Source organism: Eptatretus burgeri, chromosome 6 (assembly GCF_056783735.1).
Source record: "Eptatretus burgeri isolate ZD-2024b chromosome 6, Ebu_testis_v1, whole genome shotgun sequence".
Lineage (NCBI taxonomy): Eukaryota > Metazoa > Chordata > Myxini > Myxiniformes > Myxinidae > Eptatretus > Eptatretus burgeri.
The window spans coordinates 77,746,312-77,773,858 of record NC_140966.1 but is presented as its reverse complement, the minus strand read 5'-3'; the positions used below and the strand labels follow the sequence as shown (position 1 = coordinate 77,773,858).

The 27,547-nt window shown below is 41.4% G+C and overlaps 1 protein-coding gene across 2 annotated transcripts in view; it reads left to right on the top strand.

Moving 5' to 3' along the window:
* Window positions 1-24,359, top strand: part of LOC147025124 (AP-1 complex subunit mu-2-like) — a 31,530-nt gene extending 7,171 nt beyond the window's left edge. For both annotated transcript variants that reach the window (XM_085885772.1, XM_085885773.1), the window contains exons 3-13: window positions 3,350-3,417; window positions 5,463-5,593; window positions 7,054-7,198; window positions 7,350-7,476; window positions 8,753-8,895; window positions 10,698-10,769; window positions 12,722-12,804; window positions 14,124-14,199; window positions 15,768-15,893; window positions 16,083-16,158; window positions 22,739-24,359. In XM_085885772.1, coding sequence (XP_085741898.1) covers window positions 3,350-3,417; window positions 5,463-5,593; window positions 7,054-7,198; window positions 7,350-7,476; window positions 8,753-8,895; window positions 10,698-10,769; window positions 12,722-12,804; window positions 14,124-14,199; window positions 15,768-15,893; window positions 16,083-16,158; window positions 22,739-22,764 — 1,073 coding nt within the window. In that variant the 3' untranslated portion in view covers window positions 22,765-24,359. The remainder of the gene's footprint in view (window positions 1-3,349; window positions 3,418-5,462; window positions 5,594-7,053; window positions 7,199-7,349; window positions 7,477-8,752; window positions 8,896-10,697; window positions 10,770-12,721; window positions 12,805-14,123; window positions 14,200-15,767; window positions 15,894-16,082; window positions 16,159-22,738) is intronic.
* Window positions 24,360-27,547: the final 3,188 nt, after the last annotated feature.

Below are 27,547 nucleotides of genomic sequence, written 5' to 3'. Positions count from 1 at the left end.
CCCTTCTCTGTTCTTTTCAGCTATTCATGTCTTTTGTGACTTGTTTAACTTGTAACACCTTCCCAATGCACTCTGGATCATTAATCGGTGTGACCAAGAAGCGATTTATGCTCAGGAATATATTCACTGTTTCATCCCCAAGCTCTGTGATGTGATTTCTGAAACCACCAAGCTTGATAACTAATGGATAGAATGCTCTTTCTCAATATTGTAGAATTAGCTTTGGGATAAAAAAAAAAAATTGATGAAAACGTGTGCAGCGTTGTCTTGCGTTCCATTTTTTTTTTTTTTTAACAGGATTTAGGGCTCGTAGTAGAAGTGCCACACGCACATGGACATCCAAACTAACACATGGGACACAACACAGAGCTGTTCGATGAGACGAATGAAACGGAAGACTAAGAAGGAACCCGATGAAGTAAAGAGCAAATACGGGGTCGACAGGACGAACCTGGATAGGATTCGGGTTTCAGCCGCCACTCCACAACCCTCAAACCCATCCAGGAGCAGCCAAGTGAGACTTGCAGAAAACTTTCTGCAATAATTGATTCTCCTTAGAGAGATAGATAATGAAAGAAAGGAATAGAAAGTAAAAGAGATGAAAGAGAAGAAAAAACAAGAATTAGAATGAATAAAGAGAATTGTGAAAAATTTTTTTTAGAAAGATGTGAAAGGAACAGATGTCTGGAAGAACCTGGACAGATAGATTTTGGAAACATGTACATTGTACAAGCTACCAGAGGTCCGTCAGTAGGAAATCACATTCCACGCAGCACTGTCTCACAGTCGAACGCAGTCACTGAGCTTGGGGGAAGTACCACCAATTCCCAGGGCACTCTGGGTACCAGCGATGTCACAACAATGGCGCCACCATACTCACTGCACTCGGCAGGGCATTTCCTCCTCATGAGTTCCATCCTATGGGGATTGGCCATGCTCTTATCCTTTAAAATGCTCAATGTCAAACAATGAAGCGGCATGTACCATTTTTAATCCTTGATATGACTCTTTTGGCGTTTGAACCATCAACTTCCGAGACTCGGAGCAGACGCTCTAACTATTACACCACCAAGTCTGGTTTAATTTTTATTGTTTATGCCTCATTTTTAGCTCAACTGGACTTTAGTCGGGTGAGCTTATGCGATCAAGCAGTGTCCGTCGTAGGTGAGTGAGTCAGTCATTATCGCCTGAACCAAACACACAATTTTGATGAAACTTGGCCATAACCTTCATCACCCGTGATGCACCTAATTGTATCGACCGCATCAAAATCTGTCCTCATTTAAGGTGGTCTATGGGAGGGTCTTTGACCCAACAAAATAGGTATTTGCTTTCTTCTCCAAACTACACGCACAATTTCAATGAAACTTGACCACAACCTTAATTACCCGTGATGTACCTACGTTTGTTCACAGCATCAAAAAATTCACGGTGTAAGGGGGTCTGTGGGGGGTTTGAGTGACTGTTGCTCCTGATTCAGGTGAGCTTCTGGGCAGGCGGTCCTATTTTTATCTCATTTAAGTATTGTCGGACCCCGCTATTCATGGATTCGCTGTTCGCGGACCCCGCGTTATTCGTGGGTCATAAAGTGTGACCTGCTTCTACATTTGCGTTTTGCATATTCGTGTTTTTTTTGTTTTTAAAATTTTTAATACACTTCAAGACTGGTCTCCTCTATCCACCTGGAAATTGGAAATTATGCATCATCGCAGCATTACATACAAATGGTGCAAACACGGATCCCCTTAACCACAGCCCAATTGGCTTACTCTCCTTCCAATCATCAGCAAGGTCATGGAATGCATCATCACATCCGATATAAAATCATTCCGTTTCTCCAACGGTCTCATCTCAGATCATCGATTCGGGTTCAGACCTGATCACTTTATCTTGGACACGCTGTTTCTACTCTCTCAACAATGGTGGAGGCCCTCAATATCAGAAATGATATCAGGGCCATTTTTCTGGATATATATCGAGGAGTTGATACAGTTTTGCATCCTGCCTTGCTCTCGAAACTGTCTACCTATGGAATCCAAGGCCACCTACACTCTTGGATTTCTGACTTCCTCCACTCTCTGAGCCATCGTGTTACTCTCAATGGAACCCTTTAATCTCCTCTCCCTGTCAAGGCTGTAGTACCCCAAGGCAGTGTTAGTGTTCAAAAACAACAAGTGTGGACCTCAACATTTGCGCCATTTTTCAGGAACATATCCTCCCACGAATAGCAGAGTCCGACAATACTTTATGGCTTCGAGTAACGGGGGTTTTATTATTATTATTATTATTATTATTATTATTATTACCACTATGCTACACATTTCATCAAGATTTATTTTTCTATTATATCAACAATTTCCTTTAATCGCCCGATTGTTTGATATTTCCCCCTTTTCTGTCTTTTTTTTTTTCTGACTCATCCCTCTTTCGATTTCACTGTGGTTCTTCATTTGTTGTATTAGACGATGCTGTGTGCACTTCCAGACTGGACGTTGAGATGTGCAAGACGGTGAATTGATAAACAATGGGTGTGGAATGCGAGACCAAGCCATTGGAAAAGGCTGATAGTGGAGCATTACATGTGCAGCTTCCAGAAGTGACAATTAGATAATTTAGGTGGGAAATCAACAATTTGGAGAAAGATGGCTTTGAATATCGGAAATGTGTCATATATATATATATATATATATATATATATATATATATATATATATATATATATATATATATATATATATATGCAAACCCCTCCAAAACTCCAATGAAGTTCCAAGGTGACTCGGCCGTATAGGTAGTATAGGTAGTATCTTATTACCTCCGTCACCGAAGGTGGAGGTTATGTTTTCACCCCTCCCTGTCTGTCTGTTCGTCTGTGTGCAGGATATCTCAAAAAGTTGTGCATGGATCTGGATGAAATTTCGTGGGCAGGTTGGATGTCTGACAATGGCGAGCTTTTTTTGGTTAGATTTTGGTGAAGATCTGGATTCTAACAACTAGAATTTTTTAAGTGATTCTTCGCCATTTAGAGATAGGGCCAAAAATGATATATAGCATGATATTTTAAAAGAAAATGAATTAGGCCTGATATGTTCTCGTGGATCAGGCACGATGCGACGGAGATATGTGCTCTACCAAGTGCCCTTCTAGTTCTGTACATACTTATCGAATGAGCTCAAAGGCGTAACGACAAAGTGCTTTTTAACTACAAATGAACCATTAAGCAAACTACAGTATTAATTCTGCTTTACAGAATTGTAGTTCTGGAGTAATGCCTATTCTACTTCCTTTTCTTTTTCTTGCAATAATCTCACACCAGTTTTTGATCTTTGACACTTGCATTTCTCATCAGTGGTTGCTGCAACCCGGAAGAATGCAAATGCAGCCCTGGTGTTTGCTTTTCTCTACAAGGTTATCGAGGTGAGTATTGTGAGGCGTCTCAGATGGGTGTGAAAGCTGAGAAATTGTAGTTTTAAAAAACTGCCATGCTGCGATGAATGCTGGAGCTTGAAGGATTCTCAACAAGTATGTGCTCCATTGATAAGATGGTGCTGGAAAGATTGTCTTTTCCTCTCAGGTAGTTACAATGGAATTTGATGAACAGCTTTCGAGGAAAGGCATAACCCACTGTGTCCGTTCCTGGCAGGTATTACTTTTGGCCAAGCTTCACAGGCTATAAAATGAGCTACAAGCAAACTGTTTAACTCCCAAAGAGAGGAACAGCTTTCCTTGCAGGGCCACTTTGCTATATCCTGAACATGTAATGCAATTCTGTGACGAGAGGAGAAGTGGGGGGGGGGGGATGACACCAACAGCAGAGTTGAAGGACAACATAGAAGGAGACTTGGACAAACAATGGGGTGTAGGGATGAATGAGGGTGTCGTGGATGATGCATGGGGTGGACAAGATGGATACAGTAGCAAACTCTTAGGAAGGAAACATTGGGAATTTGGAAGGAGGTGGGTTTGGGGTGGTTGTTAATGGGGGTAGAGAAGATCATGGTTTTGGATGGGGGATGATCTGAGATGGTGGTGAACAGCTGTCTTGAATACTTGTTGGGAAGAAGGAGATTTAAGGGAATGTGGTAAGTGGTTCCACAGGCAGGAAAAAAGAAGAACAAATGAGTGGAGGTGAGCAGTGATCCTGGATTTTGGGACTTGGTGCACCTTTCAGAAACCTAGGGGGTAGAGTGGGGGGAACAAAGTATGAAAAGGGCAGAGGGTACAAGGCCAGAAAGGAAGCAGTACAAGACAGAAAGACCACTGACCTGTCTACGAATGCGAAGTGATCGGCTTATCGATTCAGCTTCATCATGGGAGATTCCAATAACCTTGAAGACCTTAGTTTCCACGACATCAAGCTGAGCAATCGACCTGTTCAGGATTGTCCCCAATATCCAAGGAGATTGCTTTGGCAGTACCAATGCTCTGCACAGAGTATGGTTCCAATGGATGGATGGATGGATGAAGCTGAGTGTCATGTGTGAGGAAGGGGAGCCCAGAGGTGAGAGCAGTATTCAATCAAGGTTCGAATGAAAGCCTTGTTGGTGGATAGTTCAGGTGTGCTTAGGAAAGATTGTGTACGGCATAGGATGCCCATTCGGCGACTGGCTTTTGAGGTTAAATGAGAGCAACAGGAGAATCTGTGTTAAAAAAGTGGGAGCAGACAGAGTTTCAGTCAATAATGACTTTGAGGAAAGGCAGTTGATATATGCATATGGCAATGGTCTGCAAAATGTAAAGCTGGAGATGTTCATTGCCGCACGACAGAAATGCATACGATCATTATATGCGAGTCTGATCAAGGTGGTGTGCTGGCGTTTGAGCAGCCTAGTCTGGGTTTCATTCCCGACCCCGATGATAAACTGTTGAATTGGTGTTTCGTTTTCACAAACGCAGGATGTTTCATCACAAGGTGCACCGTCCACCGGCTGGACGTTAGCCGGCGTGTCCTGCTTCCTGGCATTACTTGGTGGATGTTAAATATTCCACGGTACCTCTCGCAAAGGGCAAGCGAGTTGTCACCGGAACCCTGAACAAATTCCCATATTTCTGTTGCCTCCATTCAAAAACGTCAGGCCTGGCCAGATAGTTTGTTGAAAGACCTGGGCCAAAAAACTTCCTCGGCCGACCGCGCAAGAATGAGGGGATAATTGCGATGCATGCTGTGCTGATTATTTTTGATTATTATAACAGGGAGATCTTCATTGATTATTACAGAGAGCATGATCAGCAAAGTGGTACTATATTACTGTACTCGTACTTATGGGAAATAGTTTTTATTGGTTCATGAAAGTTTTAAGACAAGCAATGGGTGGGTTAGCGCAACACTCTGTGTGAGTACAGTATTGTTGTCGCAAAAGAGTGATTATTGCAGAGATTTGAAGACTTCAGAGGGGAAGCTGTGTGGTTAGGGTAACTTGCAAAAGGACGTCGAGAAGTTGAAACACCCAATCTGCTTGCAGGTGTTCTGTGAGTACTTCAAGGAGCTTGAAGAAGAGAGTGTGAGAGACAACTTCGTCATCATCTATGAACTCCTCGACGAGCTCATGGACTTTGGATTCCCACAAACTACAGACAGCAAAGTTCTACAAGAGTGCGCTGTGCACACTTTAAACTAAAAATTTATATTCATATTAACACTACTTTGATGAAATTTTTTTTTTTAACATCGCGTACACAAGACGAGTTACTGAGACGGTTGCTACGGCAACATAATTCAGCCAATGAGGAACGCAGAGGAATAGACGTCTGCAATATGAAAGCTAAATATTGAACGGTCTTTGAAATATCATGGATACAATTCGATAGTGTTATTTTATTTGTCAACACTAAGCTAACTGACATATTTGTGGTTTTGCTTCTTTCTTTTCTCGACAAGAGTGAGATGCATGGAAGAGTGGGGTAGTGGGGGCAAAAACTGGGCACAACTAGCAAAATAATAAATGAGAAAGAGAGACTGAGACTGAAATCGGAAAATAAGAGGGTTGGGTTGCGAAAGATTAATGGGGGTCAGAAAGTACGACCGTTGGGTTTGGAAATTTTTCTGGGCGTAATAGAGATAATGGGTCAGGATGACCTGAGGTTGTGGTGCACTGCCTGTTTGAAGCCCTGGAGAGAAGAGTGCGAAAGAACGGACTTTGTTTGAGAGAAAGATGAAATCCATTTAATATTTGCCATCCAATTTCACCAAACGTTGGAAAATAAGCAGAGCTGAGTCGGGCTAGTTCTCGAATGGTAGACCTCCACGGAAGGTTGTTTTTTTGGGGGGGGGCTGAGGGACAGCAGGACAGCTTTTTGATAGGACACGCACTTCAAATCTGTATCTTTATGGATTTCTTCTCCTGTATAAGTCAATCCAACGAAAATTGTTGTCCACTTCAAGTTGCTGCATCTTAGAGCGGACTGTCCTGAATGAGGACCTAAAGCCAGCTGACCTGTTTGCAGTTAGGTTATGTATATTGAAGATCCCACACAATATTTGTGGTTTTGCATACTTGCTGACCAGATTCTTTCAGCGAGGGAGCCTCATGGGTTTAGGAGGCCAATGGGCCGACCACGTGCCTCTTGGTTGCAGCAGGTTGATGGGCATCTCGAGGAGATGGGGATGGGCCGAGTATCTGCCTGGGGGTTAGCCAGACGGAGGCCCCTGGAGTACCGGCGAAATGTGGACGCAGCCACGCGTTGCTGCGACGCATGCTCCCATATCTGACCTGACCTGACCTGACACTATATTAAAAAAAAAGAAGGTTCAACACTGTGCTGTATTCCCCTCCCCCCCCCAAAAAAAAAATCCTCTGCTTGAGAGAATAATGGGATGGGATTAACATGTTTTCTTTCTGGAGAGTATTCAGTTTCTTTTTCAGATTCTCAATGGTTGTGTTTGACTGCAGCAATGCATACATAGTCTGGGTTCAACATGTGTATCCTTCGATTGCCATTTTACTTTCCCTGAATGCTACCATTGAAAAGTACTTGGGAAGGTCTTGTAAAATCAGATGTCATATTATCAGGTGCGGAATTGTCAAGTATGGTCACAAAGTACGTAATTTTCAGGTACATCACTCAGGAAGGGCGTTGTCTCGAAGTGGCACCACGACCACCTGCAACAGTAACCAATGCCGTCTCGTGGCGCTCAGAAGGGATAAAGTACCGTAAAAACGAGGTTTTTATGGACGTGGTCGAGTCTGTTAATATTATGGTAAGAAATCTACGCACCTCAACCTTCCGTTTGTTTACTGTCAGGAAATGTGATGGCGGTCATTAGCCAAGCTCAATGACGGATCAAATGATCAGGTTTCTTCTTATGCTCCCCAATGGTTGACCAGAACTCTCATGTATTCTATTGACAGGTGAGTCAGAGTGGTGCAGTGCTGAGGAGTGAGATCTTGGGGGCCATAAAGTTGCGTGTGCATCTCTCTGGAATGCCAGAACTGCGGCTTGGCCTCAATGACAAGATTCTTTTTCATCTCACAGGGCGTGAGGGTTTCAACAATGGATTGTCTTCAAAAACACACACACACACACACACACACACACACACACACACACACACACACACACACACACACACACACACACACACACACACACACACACACACACACACACACACACACACACACACACACACACACACACACACACACACACACCACCTGATAGCAAATGTCATGGCCAATTAACCTCTTTCACGGCAGATATTCCTTTTTCGGAAAAAAAAATTCAAAAAAAGCTTATTGGTAAATCTCTATATATTGGAGGGAAAGTATGTTGTACATATGTACGTTGTATGTTTCATCTACTCCTCTAAGAGGATTTGACATAGAAAGCTGAAACTTCCTGGGATTAATGAGAGCACCCTGAAGTTGTGCCTGTGTGTTTTGTTTGTTTCCATCAAGTTATGAAGAAATTTTTGGGGTTTTTTTGCCCATCTTGGAATTTTCTTCGTTTTGGGGGAGAAGGGGGGGGGAGGTTTGCAATTGGAATTATCCGAGCTATTTAACCACAATGTATTACATATGCACAGAAGCAGTACTCATGTTTTTGCTTCATATATGTAACCTGAGTTTTTTATTTTTATTTTGGGGAGCAATCGAGGCAGCAGTCTGTTGCCTATACACTGCCCAAATAAAGGGATGTGTCAGAAAAACGTGTTGCACGCTTGAAACAAGATTGCCCTTCAGGCTGGTATTCTGCTAGTGCACTCCTAATGGGAGGAAGTTGTTACCATTTTTCGATACAATTAAAGCTCCCATACTAAGGAACAGTCAAAATGTTTATGAGAATGGAATATTTTGGTGACAGGATATCTCAGTTGGAAGAATGCTTGGAATTTAAGCATCGACTCTGGGTCTGATCCATTATGGAGTCCAACCTAACTCATAGCTGCCGTTATGATGTCGAGTGAGACAAGGTGCACCATATCCAGGAACATTAGCCTGGTGTTGGCTTGAGATCTTAGGGTCTTGAGTTTGAGCCCCTGTCGTGCCATTGAAATAACACCAGTTGGGTTGACCAGCTTATTGGGGTACTAAGCCATTCGAGTATCCTGCATCAGAGTGGTGACCCATCCAGGATCATACTACTTAGCCAAATGAAACTGCTTCATCAGCTCTATCTGCCTCATGGCATGGAAGGCATGGTAATTATTGTTGTTACATCCAGGAGCATGAACTTCCAATGTTAGAGATGTAAGCAGTTATTTCCATTTGACTTGACAATCCAAAGTTCCTATTTTTCTTATTGCCTATAGGTTCTAAATCACCGTCTGTGGACCTGGAAGATGTGAAGTTCCATCAGTGTGTCCGACTCTCTCGCTTTGACAACGACAGAACCATTTCCTTCATCCCACCAGATGGGGAGTTTGAGTTATTGACTTACCGCTTGCAGACCCATGTGAGCATTTCCTGTATGTGTGCGATTTACATATCATACTCACTATTCACTTACGTATCATATTCGATATTGCATGCACCACATTACTTGGTTGGTAACACGTTCAAGACCATTTTTACCCCACGCACATGAAACAAAAAGTGGGGTGAGGCAATTGGTTTACTTCTGTCTGTTTGTCCACAAACGTTAGTTTATGATTGAGGAATAACTTAATTTCAATTGAATGTTTGTTTTTTAACACAAATCAAAACATGGATCAGAAAATGAGCCTGCAGTTTAGCAGTACATTGGATCTGAATTTGTCTCGACGCAAAGACAGGCGTGAGATAATTTTTTTTTACTCTGTCTACCTGTCTGGCAGTCAATCAAAATTGAAAATCATACCAAACAGGAAACTTACTGTTTTTATGGACGTCATAAAGGACACAAACAACAGGCATGAATAACTAATGGGATGTGTTAAATAAAGTGGTGTAAAAGATGCTGCATCAATGGTGGAAAAACGTCCGGAATTTTTTTTTTTTCTGCAACCTTTAAAATATTGTTTTTATTTCAATTTTAATGATGTACTGAAACACTGCAGAGCAAAATCACCTTTTTGGCACTTTAAAACCCCTTCCGTTGAGCAGGACTTGGACAAAATATTATAGTATTTTTACATCATCACGCCCAATGAAATTTGCTGCTCGCAGACCCTGGCTATGTCGTTGTAATATATTTTTCCTCGTTATATTATGAATATTTTTTATTATTATTGTTATTATATTTATCTCAAGACTGCATTTGGGTAAGGAGTTATATGAACTCTCTCGTTACAACATGCTTTGTTTTCGAGGTGTTTTTGATTGTTTAGATTTTAGGCTGTTTCTGAGTGTGGATCAAGCTTGACATGAGTTTTGTTTTTGTGATAATCATAAAGCAATGACAGATTGCTGATAGTTTGTGGGTGGTGGTTGGCAACACGTTGATTCCTTGATTAAATGATGTTACAACTGCACCAATAATTCTGGGTATTTCCCCTATTACTGTGAACAGTGCATCATAAGTGTTGTCTGATGAAGTTTGTGGTGAACTGAAATCCTAAAATAACCTGAATTTACAAGAGGTTAAACCGTACGGTTCAGTGATGTGTTTAAGTGATGTAAAAAGCTTAATAATTGGTATCAATTGATAATTAATTATTGATAAATGTGCTCATCTGAAACTAAGAGCTGACATGACTCGTGCAAACTGTACTTATGATATTCAGTTGTTTTGGGGGCAATTGTCGCATAATTGCGTGATATTGCAGCAGAACAGTGTGTCATTGTGGCGACAGTGGAAACTATCTTTAATTTGCACCTGAAATGCCATAAATTAAGAAATAAGTTGTTCCAAAAGACTTCCTGTTTTATGAGAAGGCACTTTGGATAGGAAGTGCTTCTAATGCACCCTTAATATAGCCCAGATATGTCACTGTGCGATTTCCATCCCTGCAGTCCACTCGAGGAACATCTGAGTAAGGTGAAGTTTCAACGTGATGAGGGTGTGAAAGCAGATGTCCTGGCAATGTTGAAGTATTTGAAGCACCGCTATAACTTTGCCATGATGACGTGGACCAAATCCAAAATGATTCGCGTTCACCATGGATTTCAGCACACAAACTCCTTAAACCCCCCCTCAACATCTGTAAACACCTTCAATGAGCTGATTCATGAGATTCCAGAACATACAACAAAATTATCAACCTAACACGTATATGTCTGTTTCACTTTATGTAATGCACCGCATAATTAACTTAATATTTACTGTCTCCCTCCCAGGTGAAGCCATTGATCTGGATCGAATCGGTGGTGGAGAAGTATTCTCACAGCCGTGTTGAAATCATGATTAAGGTTGTACTTGATCTATTTATCACTCTATGTACTATTTAATCATCATCTCATAATTTATTCATTTTCATCTACAAATGATCAGTGTTCATTGTTTTTCCTCACCTCACTTTGCTGTGTAGTGGCATCAAGACCGAGCACAAATGTAACAAATAACCATTTTGAAATTATTTTAAAACTTTATACCCCAAAGTTGTTTTTTATAGTTCTGTTAAGACTTTTAAAAAAACAAACAAACAAAAAAAAAAACAACAGATGCTGAAGCTCATAAAGAAGCTGGATGTGGATGCAAGAAGACAGACAGGATTATGTATGACAAGCAATCCCTGTGTACACAGAGAAAGCTGTGGTTAAACAGAGAGCATATATGGCTCAGCAAGAATAGAGAACTTGCTTAAATATGGAAATTGAGATGAGATTGTGATGTACTGCGATCTTGAAAACATCGAGGGAAGAGCACACGAGGACAGGCTCATCAGGAGGAAATTCCAAAAGCAATAAAAATGGGGGATAACATTGTGCAGGTGAGGAAAAGCTTGAACTTAAGGAAACCAGAAATGGGTTACTGGATTAACTGGAGCAACCTGGTGAACGGACGATCGAAAAAAAATCGCATTACAGATGTAACCAAAGGAGATGTGATAATTGGACCTTGAGGCCATAATTTTTTGAGATACGTATGTATTTTAAGCGTAAACACACGATCACCATCGAACCGGGCATAGTGGCGTGCGCCTGTAATCCGGATACTCGGAGGCTTGGGTTGGAGGATCGCTTGAGGACGGGAGCTCTGTGCTGGGCCGCGCTATGAGAGGGTGTAGGGCAGCCCGGAATCATGGCGAAACCCAATCCTTATCCCTGTGTCGTAAGAGGCGACCAGGGTTGCATCAGGAAGGGCATCCGGCATAAAACCTATGCCAAATCAGTATGCGGATCATAACGGATGATCTGCTGTGGTGACCCCTAACGGGAGCAGCCGAGAGACGAACAACAACAACAGCAACAACACACGATCACCATCGAACAACCCTAATACACACCACTCAGATTTTTCATGCTATTTCCATACACTTGTACCTCAATTACCATCATCCTGATGCTTCACCCAATTACTGTACTCGTACTCGTACTCATCTCAATGCTGCATGGTCTTTCTCTTCCCACAACTCTCCCTATCTGTACCCTTTTCTGATCGCTCATCCACCCGCAACTTTCCTCGTTCTCTCGTTTTCCCTTTTACTTACCGTGTTCACAATTGAGTGTTTTCTGTTCATTCTGCACTTCGGTTTTCCTTTATTGTTATGCTTTTCTCAGAAGTTGTCTTTTAAACAAAGACTCAGAAGAATAAAGAGATTTAGCCTTACAAGTGGGGAGAGACTATTTGAAACCTTCGGCTAATCAAGTACAATTTGATTGTATTTCTACAAAAGTTCAGCAGATCTTCACCCTTCCACCACACCTTCAACCCACCAACTCCAATTACAACCACATGCATCCATTTTTAAACCCATAAAAACAGCATGAGTTTGTTTATCGATGTTAAAATATTGCTTTGATTTTTTTTTATCATCTTGCTGTAATTCACTTCACCTCTCCCATCCATAGTCTTGCTGAACGTTAAGGTTTGTGTTTTTTTTAATCAATTGTTCCCTTGTAAAAACATTCTGATGGGATTATCATTGGATTCATCTCAGATCTCTTAGCAATCATTGTGTATTTTTGCAAAAATGTGGCTAAAAGAAGCTTATTTTGAGGGTTGATAAAACTTGACTACATAATTGAATTATTATAAAACACAATTGTAATATTCAACAATCTTTTTTTTTTTTTGTTTGAAAAAAGTTAAGTATCGTTCCTACAATCTGTCTTTCTCACTATTATACAAACCTTGTAATGTGGATCGTTTTGATCAAACGACTCTTGTTAACTTCCATCTCGAACTGTATCTTTTGTAGGTCAAGAGCCAGTTCAAAAAACGATCGACTGCAAATGCAGTTGAAATACTTATCCCCGTTCCCAGTGATGCCGACACACCAAGGTAACGTGGTAACCATTGTTGTAGCTTAGTCGAACATATGGTACTACGTAAGATGTCCTGTGATACATAACTGGAACATTCGTTTCAGATATTGGTCCTGAGTTCAAATCCTGCTCGGATTTTGAATTAATACCAGGTGGGGTTGACTCGGCCTGTCATCTTTCCCTGGTCGGCAAAATGAGTACCAGCTTGTTGGGATGATTGAGCGATTCGAGTATCCTGTGTCGGAGTGGCGACCCGTCCAGGATTGTGCCCAACAGCCCAAAGAGACTGCTTTGGCAGCACCAACTCTCTGTACAGAGTATGGTCACAATGGATGGATGGATGGTAGCATTCTGACTGGTGGGGCTGGAGAAGAAGATTTTTGAAGAAATTTACTAAGTTGGCCAACTTGACCTTCAACGGCTCGGTAGCCTTGGATTCCATAGGAAGACAGTTTTGAGAGCAAGGCAGGATGCCAGACTGTATGGAAAGCTCAAGATATGTCCACAGAGATGGCCCTTATCTCATGTCTGATATTGAGGACCTCCATCTGTTGTTGGGAGAGTCGAAGCAGTATGTCCAAGGTAGAGTGACCAGGTCTGAACCTGAATTGATGATCTGAGATGAGACTGTTGGAGAAAAGGAATGATTTTATGTCAACTGCGATGATGGATCCCATGACCTTGCTGATGATTGGAAGTAAAATAAAAGGAGTGACAACATTTTTTTTTCCCCCTTATCCTTTTCCTTTTCCTTTTTTTTTTTGTTGGTTGTTGGGTGTTTTTCCTTTATCAAATATATTTAGACTTTATGGCATTCCAAATGATCTCACACAAGAATCTTCAACTGCTGGCAGTTCAAATGGCCATGCACAATTTCCTTGAAGATAGATTGATATTTTCATGGGAGTCAAAAATTTACTTCTTGCCAGGGGGAAAAAAATAATGCAAGTTCCATTTAGAACGCACAATCAAATCGATTGATTTTTTTAGGAATATTTTCATTGTGAAATTGCACAACAGGTGCATTGTCAACATCTGGTGGAACTCGTTTTTTTTCATCAATTTTGTTAACTTAAGCAAAAATAATAAATTTTACCCTTCGACACGAATGTGTTTAATCCTTTAAAAGTGAATTAACACTTTTGCTTTACTCTCACAGGATCACATACACTGCAATCAACAGTTTTTTTCTCCAAGGATCATCCAGCTTTGTTTTCCGAGATGCACTCTGAAGTTTTTTGAGATCCTCCCCCCCCCCCCCCCATCCCACCTCCTCCCCAGAAGTTCCGGGTTGCCCCTATTGGAGCCATATTAACTTGGTCTCTTGTTCTCCAGATTCAAGACGAGCATTGGCTCAGCTAAGTGGCTTCCTGAAAAGAATGCTGTTGTTTGGAATATAAAGTCTTTACCTGTGAGTATTATTGACAGCCTCACATGTATACATGTCCCATTGCCTCAGCCTTCATATAATCTTTGTGAAAATTCCCCATCCCTAGACCTACCTCATATTCATATTTTTCTCCATTGTTTTCAGATATAAATGTATGCTATGACATGAAAGAGTGTTTTCAGTTTCTCACCTCCATTGTGTTTTCTTAATACGACCTTAAAAATGTATACTTTCAACCCAGACTTTGTGGCATTAATGGTTAGAGTGTCCACTCAGTCTGGTAAGTTGGTGGTTCAAACTCTGGCTGAGAAATACCAAAGACTTTAAAAATGATACGTGCTGCTTCCGTGCTTGACGCTCACCATTTATAAGGACAGAACACGGCCAAGCAACCATAAGTTGATAAAAATAGGACCACTGAACCTGTAGCTTGTCTGCGCCCTGGCCTAATGTAACCCAAATTTGGTAGCATTCTGACTGGTAGGTCTGGAGACGAAGATTTTTGAAGGCATTTGCATGATTTTCCCAAAAATTTACATAGCCCACCATTTTGACACACTTTTGGTAACGTGATCGGCATGATCTCAGCAATTTAACATCCCTATCCTGGCATATTTTTTGGTATTTGGTACCATTCTTACTGGTGGGTCTGGAGAAGAGGAATTTTGAATAAATTTACTGTCAGCCATTTTCACCAACTTTAAGTCATGTGACCAGAACGAGCGTTGTCATCCACATTACCAGTCAGGCGCGGAACGTTGCTGCCAAATTTCAGCCGGATCGGCCCAGCAGTTTGGCCGGAAAAGTCAAAATAGGAGACGGATGGACGGACGGACGGAGGGAAGGATGGTGCATGATGGCAATACCTTATTTGGAATTTCAATTCCAGATAAGCTAATAATAGAGCAGGATTTGATGGGCCTCATGGCATCCTCATGCACCACAGTTTGTTGTAAGGGAACTCGTATTTAATCTCTAATTGCTCCATCTCCACCATGCCACCAGACCCTGTTCCATCCCCACCACACTACCAGACCCTGCTCCATTTCCACACCACCAGACCCTGCTCAATCCCCACACCACCACTTTGCACATCTCCATCCCCACACCACCACTTTACACATCTCCATCCCCACACCACCACTTTACACATCTCCATCCCCACACCACCACTTTACACATCTCCATCTCCATCCCCACACCACCACTTTGCACATCTCCATCCCCACACCACCACTTTACACATCTCCATCCCCACTGTACCATGCTCCATCCATGCTCTGCTACTTTATCCTCACATGACCCTGCTCTGTGCTTACCTATTTACACACAGTTAACGTTGTTCAGCCAAATGCAAAGCATGTTGACACAATAACAAACCAACAACAAAAAATAACAATGCAAAATGCGTTGCCTCGTTTATTTAAAAAAAACAAAAAACATTCCATCAGTCTTATAATTTTCTGCTGGAAATTGGAAAGAAATAAACATTTCATTCTTAATCTGAGTGGTCAGAGTACAATTTCCATGTGCGATGGCTGAAGGCACGATGATTTGCGCAGTACTTGAAAAGTGGTTCTTCTGCACAGGGTGGAAAAGAACACATCCTTCGTGCACAGCTGTCACTACCAAGTGTGGAGGCCGAGGATATGTCCAGGAACCCTCCAATTTCGATATCCTTCAACATTCCCTACTTCACCGTTTCTGGAATTCAGGTCTCGCTTTCCTCCAAATCTGAACCTTTTTCATTTGATGACATCGTAACTCATCTGCATGTTTCATATCTTTGTTGTAAGCAAGTATGGTTCCAGTAATTGTTACCCAAATAATTTTATTGTCTACATTTATCCCTTTCTCACCTGTATTATATCGTTACACTAATAGCACAATGTTGCTTTTTCTAGGTACGCTACCTGAAGATTGTCGAGAAAAGTGGATACCAGGCTCTGCCTTGGGTTCGATATATCACGCAGAGTGGAGGTGCGTTTCTCTTTTCCGTCTTTATATATCCTTCTTCCTTCCCTTTTGCCTTTTTCTTTGTCACTTCATTCTGAAGAGTTTAAACCCATAAAACCTTAAACCCATGAGTATTACACATGAATCGTACAAGTTGAGAGCTTAAACCCATGAGTATTAAACCTGAATCACACAAGTTGAGAGCTTAAACTCATGAGTTAAGAGCCACTCCTTTTGGATGGATAGTAGTTGTCTTGTAAAAGTGTTGGTCAAAACATTGTGGTCTCAGCGAAACAGTGGTTAGGTATAACAGAACAGATAAATATGCCAATTAATCGAAGGAGGCAAGCCTGTTTTAACTGCACCATGTACTTTATGGACTGTTGAGCTCTTATGAGTAATGTGGGATTGGGATTAATTTCGAAATCAACTCCACTGGTGGCATCATTACTGAAGCCTGACTGAGCCACTGATGCCCTTCCATATTAGGGCAGGAATTTGGAGTTTGGTTAAGGTGTTGGAGATACCTCGCCTACTCTTTGTCAAAAGACACCATGGGATCTTTAATATACACTATCTAAATATTGTGGATGGGTCCATAGCTTAACATCCACCTCCCCCCCCCATCCAAACGCCTGTGCCCCAATTGATGCAACGTCCTGCCTGCGAAGCACCAATATGGGACTTTCGAAATGATGTATGAATGCTAACAAGGCCTTTTGAGCATGCGCTTTGTGTTCCTTTTCAGTGACTCTGTTCTGCTTGCCGGGCACTTTTAACCTGCCATTGCTCGCACAAAATCTGTTATTCAAATCGTCTTTTACCATAATTTTCAGAATTTAGACAAAAGAGTGGCAATTTCAAAATGGTTAACCACATTTGTTCTGTTCCTTAATGCAAATAGGACTCACTATGTTCGCCAAGTTTGGTGGCCCGACAATGTTCTGTTCTCAAGATGTACAAGATGTAAGCTAACGGAGACGAACCAACATGAAAAATGGAGTGTGACAATAAGAGTAGCTTTATGTTTGGGTTAGCTTTGCCTGATGCGAGACTGGTTAACAAACATGCCACACTTGGAACAATGGAATACAAATATTTAAATGTGGGTCGGCAGCTCTGTTTCTAGAATCGGATTGCATCTGTCATTATTAAAGTACGCCAGGATGGCTGCATTGAATCCTGAGGCTCATTATCTTAGGACTCGCTGTAAACCTTGCATAAAGAAATGTATTCATACTCGTTTCTGAGCTGTCTTGCCTGGGGTTTAATCTTTACCTGGCTAGAAAGTGCTATCCTGGTATTCTGCATGTAGAGTGATCGATTTGTGTGCCGTCCCTGGGATGGGTTTTAAATTGGGCAATCCATCTGCCACTGTTGCCAACACACCACGCCTAAGGTGCACTACTTTGGGCTTGCCTTCCGCACCACAGAAAAGTCTGCCGCTCCTCGTAAAAAAGATTGGCCTACTTTGCTGTCTATCAAGGCACAGCACTCTTCTTTAATTTCAAAGTGCCTCGTAGGGCACTATGGTGTTACACGGTGAAAGTAACCGCTAAACCTGATCGTATCTTCGAAGCAGCATGATAATTGGATGATGGGTTTCTAGCATCTGCTTGCAGAAAACAAAGCATTATGATTAGACATGGGAGGCTGATAATAGAGGGGAAGAACAGGGGTGTGTCTGACAAACAGGGGTGTGTCATGATTGGCAGTTCAGGGAAATTATCGAAATGTTTAACGCTTTTCACAGTTTGGGAAGAAGAATGGGTGAAACGCACTTTTGCAGTCACGATCATGACTCTACCTTCAGATCCGTTAGTCATCAGTGTGTGTGTGTGTGTGTGTGTGTGTGTGTGTGTGTGTGTGTGTGTGTGTGTGTGTGTGTGTGTGTGTGTGTGTGTGTGTGTGTGTGACTTCCATAACTCCAAAACTATAAAACCGAGCAGCCTGAAACTTTGCATGCATACTAAGGAAACTCCAAGGAAGTGCCAGAGTGAAAAATTGGTGTTTCGGTTAATTAAAACAACCCTTTTGAAGATAATTAATGACCGTATTTAATTATATCCTTCATCAGACAATCCTCGGTCACTGCTCGCTATGGGGTCTTAAGGCGTATCCTGGTTTACCTCACTGGGGTCTGCAGCCGCCATGTGTGTTTTGGCCTGCTCAACCATGCCTTGCCTCGGAACAGACTGCAACAATTTCTTCACGATAGTTTTTTTTTCACTCTCTTCACTGATATTATCGATACCTACGAATCACTGGATACATTGCAATGCTTATAAACGCCCAGGCACCATCATTCGTGGCTTTATTTCATTTCTGCACATGCCATAACCTCAAGAATCTCTTAAACTAAGCCAAATTACAAAATTTAAGCTCCAGAATTTAACTTGGCAGCAGTTCCAACTCCTGAAAAGAAAGTGTTCATGTGTCCAATTTGGACATTGTTTGGGCATTTCCGGGTGCATGGGTTTATCGACAATTGGTAATCGCTTGCCAAGCCAGGCGCTCCGTTGGAGTGTTTGCTTGAGTGCTGAAGCCACTTTCAGAGCACTCTTCAGTTGATAGCGGGACAGTTCGTGTCCTGATCAGGATGTACAGTCGACAGTTGCTACAAGGTAGCGGTACGTACATAGCGCACACGGACGTGGTACATTTGGGTAGATTTGGATCTGCAGGGACTCTCCACAGGTGTGTGGACATGCCATGCCTGTTATGGGCACCGTGGTGGCAAAGTTTCATCCCGCATCTTATGGAGGTTTTATCAGGTTTTTCTTTGTCCTTGTGACTGTTTCTAAAGCACTTGGTTATCTGATTTGCTTTACAAAGGTTTTATGGTTTCTCTTTGTGAGTTTCAAAGCAAAATATATTTGATGACACCTCATTTCTGAGCCGTTTGCCATATTAACGTATTTTCTAAATTACCAAGCCAAATTTCTTTTTCTACCCATCACACGCAGGTGTTTATAAAGATTAATGTTGATGGACATCTCCTTGAAACGTCCATATAAATGCAACATTTTTTTAAAATTTGTTTGTTGAAATTCCCCCCAAATAACAGTGAAAGCTACTCAACATTTTTGGGTTGTATGCACTACGTACTGCCATCGGTAATCACACTGACTCCAATCTGTCGAGTCCCATAAAAAGTGCCGGTATCGGCCAAGCACTGTGTGTGTGTGTGTGTGTGTGTGTGTGTGTGTGTGTGTGTGTGTGTGTGTGTGTGTGTGTGTGTTCTTAAAGCATAACATTTTTCTCTCTGATAACTCCCATCCCCCCACCTATCTCTCTCTCTCTCTCTCTCTCTCTCTCTCTCTCTCTCTCACTCTCTCACTCTCTCTCTCTCTCTCTCTCTCTCTCTCTCTCTCTCTCTCTCTACCTCTCTACCTCTCTCTCTCTCTACCTCTCTACCTCTCTACCTCTCTCTCTCTCTACCTCTCTACCTCTCTACCTCTCTACCTCTCTACCTCTCTACCTCTCTACCTCTCTACCTCTCTACCTCAGGCAGTGTTTATCTACGTACCTGTCTGGGCTATGTCTGTTCATCTCTAGATGTGTCCGGGCGGTGATTGTCTACGAACGTGTTCAGGCAGTGTTTATTTCCAGACGGGAATTTGTTTCCGGACATGTCTGGGTGGTGCTTGTTTCTGGACAGCTTGGCTCTGGACGCATTCATCCGGTTTTGTCTCTGTGGCAGTATTTTTAGTTTGTCCGGTAGAAAATGGATTTCAGACATTATTTTGTTTCCAGCTTCACTGTTATTCTATGCAGAATCATTTTGATGAAATGGTATGAATCGTAATTGATACTCCACCGCACGTCTGCCTTCCCTTTCTCTCACCTCACAATGCCTTCACTTCCCCCACTCCTCCCTACTATCCCTCCCTCTGCACTCCCACGCCCCTCCTCGCCCCCTCCCTCCTCTCTCTTTTCCCCTCTACCTCCTCACTCTACCCCCCTCTCTATCTACCCCAACCCTCTCTCCCTCTTCCCCCCTCTTTTTCTCACCCCCTCCCTTTATTATTCCCATCAGCGAAGCGACGGGTGGTATTTGCCAGAATATAATATTATGAGCAGATCCCTCAAATATAATAATAGTTAAAAACTACTCATCAATTAAGTCATTTAAAAAATCAAACACGATAGTAGGCCTTATTTTAATTGTATTGAAGTTTTATAACTATTCAAGAACTAGAAGGAGAAAAAAAAAACAACAGGTTAAGATAAGCGATCAATGTTAAAGAGCATACCCATGCCTTAACGTGTAAGTACCTTGTTCTATTTTTGTAAAACTCTAAAATTATGTGTTTTTAAAATAAAAATCGAACCCGTGTCTGAAGGAAGCGGTACAGTCAAGCGGCTGCACTGCTGAAAAGTATCCCCATGGGGGACTGACAGTTACTTCCCCAACAGGTGTGGTGACCTTACTGTCATGATGTAAACTAAACAATAACACAACAACAAACTAGAAACGAATGAAACGGTGGTATTAGAAAGGTTCTTCTTTTGATGGATGTACGGAAGGAAGGACATACCGAATATTGAAGCAGTTTGCACAGTTTAAAAAGCGCCCTCGGGTGATTTTTTTTTTTTTTTATTTTTTAAAATTTTTTTTTTAAAGAATTCAAAAAATTGGCGCCTTTTGGTCCATTCGCCACACCTTGGTGGGACCTTCTGCCGTGCCTTGGCAAAATTTTATTTGGCAACACCACCGTCTGCCAGCATTAGTTGGTGGACATTAAAGGTCTCGTGGTGTCCTTCATGAAGAATAGGCAAGCCATTGCCAGCAACATGGACAAATCACAAATTTCTGCTCGAATCTACAGTGAGGCACTGCATCAGCAGCACAGCTGCACAGCCAGCAAATGATGCTCTTTGCAGCCATATGCTGCATAAGGAAATTACAGTATTTGCAGCTTTTCATCCATAAAATGTATTTTTTTTTCTTTACAAGATCGAAGCTCATGAAAGAGCAACGTGGCAAAGGGTAAAAAAAGGCAATGAACTTCCATTGGGGCAACAATTGGATACAAGAAAGAGCAAACTGAGATCGCAGACCCTCACGAGGACTTGTTTTGTGCGGTGTTTGTGTACCAAACAAGCAAAAAAAAAAACAAAGTGAAGTCATCAGGAGGAACCTGGATAGAATTTGGGTTTCAGCTGCTACTCTTCTACCTTCAAACCCATCCAGGTGCAGCCAAGTTAGCTTCATTCAAAGAAGAAGAAAAAAACAGATTAAAAAAAAAATCAAATAACTCTAGCGTGCAGACCATGTGTCCAATCAGGTCGAGATTTAAAGCATATTTTCCCCTATCACTACTAGATCATAATTGTGACGTTTCATGTCGATCGATAAAGTGGTTCAAGAGAAATAATTTTTTTTAAATATTTTCTTTCAATCCAATATGGCTGCGATACCATGTTTCCTATCAATTATTTGTGAACACCCTGGTGTCTCCAAGGCTTGGTGGATGTGTGTAAAGATTCCGCTCAATCTCTCCAGCCATCAGGAGAAGATTTCTGAAGGTTTCAAAAAAAAAGAAGCAATATGGCTGTCGAAAAAACAAAAAAAAAGACATCAATTGTTTTTCTGTGGACCAATTTATCCCGAGATGACCCTCAAAAATGTTCATACTGATCGGATGTAGCGTTCTGTGAATGCAATCATGACGTCATAATGAAGGCACCTATGACCATTAAAAAAAAACATCACTCATTCCCCATGAGGAGTGCTTTCCACGTGCCTCGTTTAAATTTTTTCCTTGGAGCGGTTTCAGAGATGGAGGTCCAATTTTTTCCCTGTTTTTTCAATATGGCTGCCACACCACATGACCCATGACGTCATGATTATCATTTAAAACATCCGACATGAGTAGTCACACCAATGGTGAAAATTTCATCTCAATCCGACTGGTGGTTGCGGAGAAAAACATGAAAGTTCTGTGCCGACAAACACAGACAGACAAGCAAACACACAAACAAGCAAACAAACAAACAAACAAGCCAGTCAGCGACATGGGTGGTCGCTATATAATTGCATACTAGTCATACAGTTTTTGACGGATCGGGCTGAAAATTTTTGACAAAGAGGTTGATTAAAGTGCGCATAAAAGCGTGGAAGCCGATTTTTGATTTTCGATTTTTTTTTCTGTTTTATTTTCAAAAATTTCAAAGTCCCGTTGTTAAGCAACAGTGGCGTCCATAGCAACGGTGCTCAAAAGCATACAACTAGATCCTGGTATGAACCTACCAGTCAAGTTTCATCAAAATCGGTTGACTCCTCTGACCTCCAGAGCTGTCCATTACATACAAACAGACAGACGGAAAACCTGAGAATAACGGTAGTCTAGCGATCACCCAACAAACAGGCCCAAGAGCAATGGGGAGGGTAATAACGAATGAACAAGAGTAGAGGAGATAAGGTAGAGAAAACAGTAATCTGCAAGTAAGAGGGTTGGGTTCGTTAATGTTAATGGGGGTACAAATGATTATGTGCACAGAAGGGAAAGGACGTGCGATGGTATTGATTAAGAACAAAACAATTGATCACCCTTCTCTTCATCTCCTTTGTTCCACCTTTCCTCATTTTTTTTTCCAGATTACCAGATTCGCACACAGTCATGATAGTACCAAGTATTGTTTGGATGAAGTAGAGGTAGGAGAACAATACTCAAGAGAAATGATGCAGCATGACCGGAGAATCACAACAGAATAAGCCTCACCGGAATGAAGAATGAAGCCTTTTCCTGCCACAAGCCAAATGGACAGCTCGCATGATTATGTTCAATAACGAACACCTGTTTTCTGTTTGGCTTTCTTTGTATTTAACCTTTTGTGTAGAGTGGAAGAACAGAGGATTGTCAATATTTTTATGACCAACCATGGAATGGAGGGAGTGGTTCTGCACCAGCCATACTCAGCACAGATTAGTCTTTTTAAATGTAGTTTCCGGCCGTTGGTGCGGATGATTCTAACTGGTTGGTGAATTTCCTGAAGTCATGTTGTTGTGTGTGAAACCTTTTGAAAACGGAAGACCTTTTGGACGATCCTCCGCCACCGAAGGTGAAGGAGGTTATGTTTTCTGTCTGTCTGTCTGTTTGTTTGTTTGTGTGCAGGATATCTCAAAAAGTTGTAGCATGATTCGGATGAAATTTTTGTGGACAGGTTGGGTGTGTGACAAGGACCAACTGATTAGATTTTGGTGAAGATCTGGATGCGAGAGTTATTTAATCTTTTAAGTGATTCTTCACCATTGAGAGATGGGTCCAAAAACGAATATATAGCACGATATCTCAAAAATGCATTGGGCCCGATATGTTCTCGTGGATCAGGCATTGCTTGGTGGAGGTTTGCGTTCTACCGAGTGCCCATCTCTTTCTTAAGATGTATTCACAATTTTTTTTTTTTTTTAAACTTCAGGCTAAAATACTAAGTCCAGAGAGCCGAATCGTCTCTGTGAACAGAAGTTATCATGTTGAAGCTTCAGACGAGTGAATCCGTCTGGGACCACAGGATTAGTCGTATGGATATTAGTGTGTGAACAATGGCATCAAGTATTTGGTCCGGCAGAAATCGCAATCCGAAGGCACGACTCGCTATCCAAGGGTGCTTTGTTGTAATTCTCGCAGCAGCAGCAGTCATGTTATTGACAGCAACCACCTCACGATGCCAACTAGTTTTCTACCTTGTGCCTGATTACATTTTCATTATAACGCCAAAACTTTCCGACGATTCCAATTCCTTGAGAAGTTATATGGACTAGTCACTACGTGTGAACACAGCTTTACAGTGAAGGCTCTTCTCTTGTCGAACAGGGCTTTCATGTACCAACTATTGTCCGAAAGGGTTCAATTGTGCAACTACGCATAGTGGTTACAAAATCCCACTTGTGAGATCGTTTCAAATGCCAAATGACACGGACTTAGTTCTGTTTGAAGAAGGACGACATATATATTGTGTAGGGTAAAATCGCATAACTTTTGACTACCCTCCCACCCCATGGCTACATTACAAGTAGATGGCTCTTTAATAGTTTCAACAAATTGGATTATGCAGGTGATTTTAAGGGATGACCCGTTTGGGTAGTTAAAATAGGCAAATATATCATTGGAAGGGTAAATGAATCATCAGGCAGTTTTCCAGCTGGCTGCCTTAATATATTTCTTCTTTTTTGCTGCTTCTGTAATGTTTTGTAAAAATAAAAACGGACTGGATGTGTTTGCCCGTCTTTCAATTGTGTATTGTTAACAATTGTTGATTTAAGCGTAGTCACACCAGGTGAATTTCCATCAAGATTTTCTGAACTACTTGTCCTTGCCATTTGTAGTTCATCTTTCAGGTAAGCTTCTAAAGGTATTGTCATGTCTCAATTTTGTAAAAATTTATTTTTGGACCCATTACTATCAAGCGCCCCTGGTGGATTTCCATGCAGATGGAAGATGACCAAGGGCACAGGATAGGATGAAATGGCAGAGAGGGAATGTACAAGATCAGCAGAGCAGGTTTTTGGGACACCTGAGCTGATGTCGTCCGGTCCAGTTGCCGAGTCAGTCGAGGGTTCAAATAATCTTCTCCACATTCTCAGGTGCAGAAGTAGTTCCCCTCTCTTAGTACTCCCGTCAGTGAAGCGACGGGTGGTACGTGCTAGTTACATAATAAAAACAACGTAAAATAAATTGGGGAACATTGTAGCGTGTCCTGTATTGCATTGATGTTGCAGGTTGTGACCACAGTGCAGTCTTCTTTTCTTCTTCTTTTTTTTTTTTTTTACTCTAAATAGGTGTGTGTGTGTGTGTGTGTGTGTGTGTGTGTGTGTGTGTGTGTGTGTGTGTGTGTGTGTGTGTGTGTGTGTGTGTGTGTCTGTCATACTTTTTGTCCATTAATTCTGTATGTCTATTCATTAATTACGCATTATTGCAATGTACTTTTTGACCCTTTAGACTGCTCAGACCCCTTCGAACTTTGAAGATCCCCAAGACCCAAAGGACCAAAAAGTCCCCGAGGACTCAACAGTCTCTGGGGTCCCAAAACTCCCAAAATTCCCCAATGACCAAAAACTCCCTGAGTACCTGAAACTCCTCAAGGACACAAAAGTCCAAAAAAAGTCCCCAAGGATCCAAAAGTTCCCAAGGACTCAAAAGTTCCAGAGGACTGAAATGTCCTGAAAGTCCCCAAGGACCAATAAGTTCCTGAAAACCTAAAAGTCCCCAAGGACTCAAAACTCCCAAAATTCTATGAGGACACAAAAAATTCCTGAGGACCAAAAATTCCCCCAGGACTCAAAGGTCCCAAAAGTTCTCAAAGACCCCCAAGACTGCTGACCCTTTAAGACTTGACAACACTACAAAACAAATCCATTAGAATTCCCATGTTTTAACACACACCACGTTAAGGTATCATAAGCAGCTCAATATGTCCTACCAGGGCATGACATTGTAATTTGAAAATAAATAACAAAAACAATGCAAACATTGCAACAAAGCATATTTTGATTAACATTACTAATCTATCTATAATTCCAGCAATCTCTGTGTGTCTGTCTGTGTGTCTGTCTGTCTGTGACTGCTGTTTCTCGACAACCTCTGGTCCGATCTAATTGAAACTTGCCAGGTATATTGCTGGGGACCTGAGCCATGTGCCTTTTCAAAGTTTGATATTAATCAGACAAATGGTTCCCAGGTTATGGCCATATTTTGTTTACCAACCAATGACAGGACACGGTGCTTTGACGTCACTTTTTTTTGTATGTGCGGGTACGCACTAGTATTTACAACAATAACTCGAGGGGGAGCACTCGGGAGAGTGCAAAACCTCTGCCGCCAATACTGCTGGGTCACTCAAGTGAACCTTATATCTTATTCATTAAATGTGATGTCAACAGTGCTGACAGTTATAGTTCTTTTCTCCATTTTTTTTTGGGGGGGGGGGGGTTGGAAATCACTTAAAACATGCAGAAATGCAAAAAAAGAAATCGTAATTGTTGAAAAAAAAGTTGCAAAATTTTTTTTTTCTCTAACAATTTTTTTTGGGGGGTGGGGGAGGGGGTTGGAAATCACTTAAAACATGTAGAAATGCAAAAAAAAATTTTTTTCTCCAACTATTGGGGGGTTGGAAATCACTTAAAACATGTAGAAATGCAAAAAAAAAAAATTTTCTCTAACAATTTTTTGGGGGGGGGCAGTTGGAAATCACTTAAAACATGTAAAAATGCAAAAAAAAGAAATCGTAATTGTTGAAAAAAAAAGTTGCAAAAATTTTTTTATATATATATATTTTTTGGGGGGGGTTGGAAATCACTTAAAACATGTAGAAATGCAAAAAAAAAACTCTAACAATTTTTGGGGGGCAACAATTTTTTTGGGGGGGCGGTTGGAAATCACTTAAAACATGTAGAAATGCAAAAAAAAAATTTTTTTTTTCTCTAACAATTTTTTTGGAGGGGGTAACAATTTTTTTGGGGGGTTGGATATCACTTAACACATGTAGAAATGCAAAAAAAAAAAATTCTCTAACAATTTTTTTTGGGGGGCAACAATTTTTTTTTGGGGGGGGCGGTTGGAAATCACTTAAAACATGAAGAAATGCAAAAAAAAAAGAAATCGTAATTGTTGAAAAAAAAAGTTGCAAAAAATTTTTTTTCTATATTTTTTTTTTGGGGGGGGGGGGGGGTTGGAAATCACTTACAACATGTAGAAATGCAAAAAAAAAAATTTTTCTCCAACAATTTTTTTTGGGGAGGGGTAACAATTTTTTTGGGGGGGGTTGGATATCAGTTAAAACATGTAGAAATGCAAAAAAAAAAAAAATTTTCTCAATTTTTTTTTGGGGGGGGGGAACAAGTCCAAAATGTAATGGCATGATCCTTGGACCAGACCTAAACCTCCCACCACCCCCACCAAGTTTCGTCGAAATCCGTCGAGGAGTTTTTCCGTAATACTGTTCACAAACAAACAAACAGAAAGGGGTGAAAAACAGTAACCTCCGATCTTCGATGGCGGAGGTTAATAATAGTCATATGGCAATAATAATAGTGAACATATAATCCCCGTGTTGGGCCCAAGCACCACATGAGCACAGTGAAAGGCAAGCTCATGCTGAAGCGGGACAGCAGGCGGGTGCACAACAATGCTGTGAAGAACAATGAAAATTTGGTCCATCGGACCAACGGGCCCACTTGTTCTTATTAAAGTCTTGGATTTGTCTCGATCGGATTCGAACCACCGACCTCCGAGATTCAGAAAGGGCCCGAGAACCATTACGCCACTGAATGTTACCCACAGTATTTGTTTTTGTTGTTTTCATTTGAAGATGTACACGATGTGAAACGTTATTCCTTGACTCGCTGGTTTTGTACATTTCCGGCCCTTGATCGCTGTGTGAGTTTCACCCTTGATCGGTGAGAACGGCG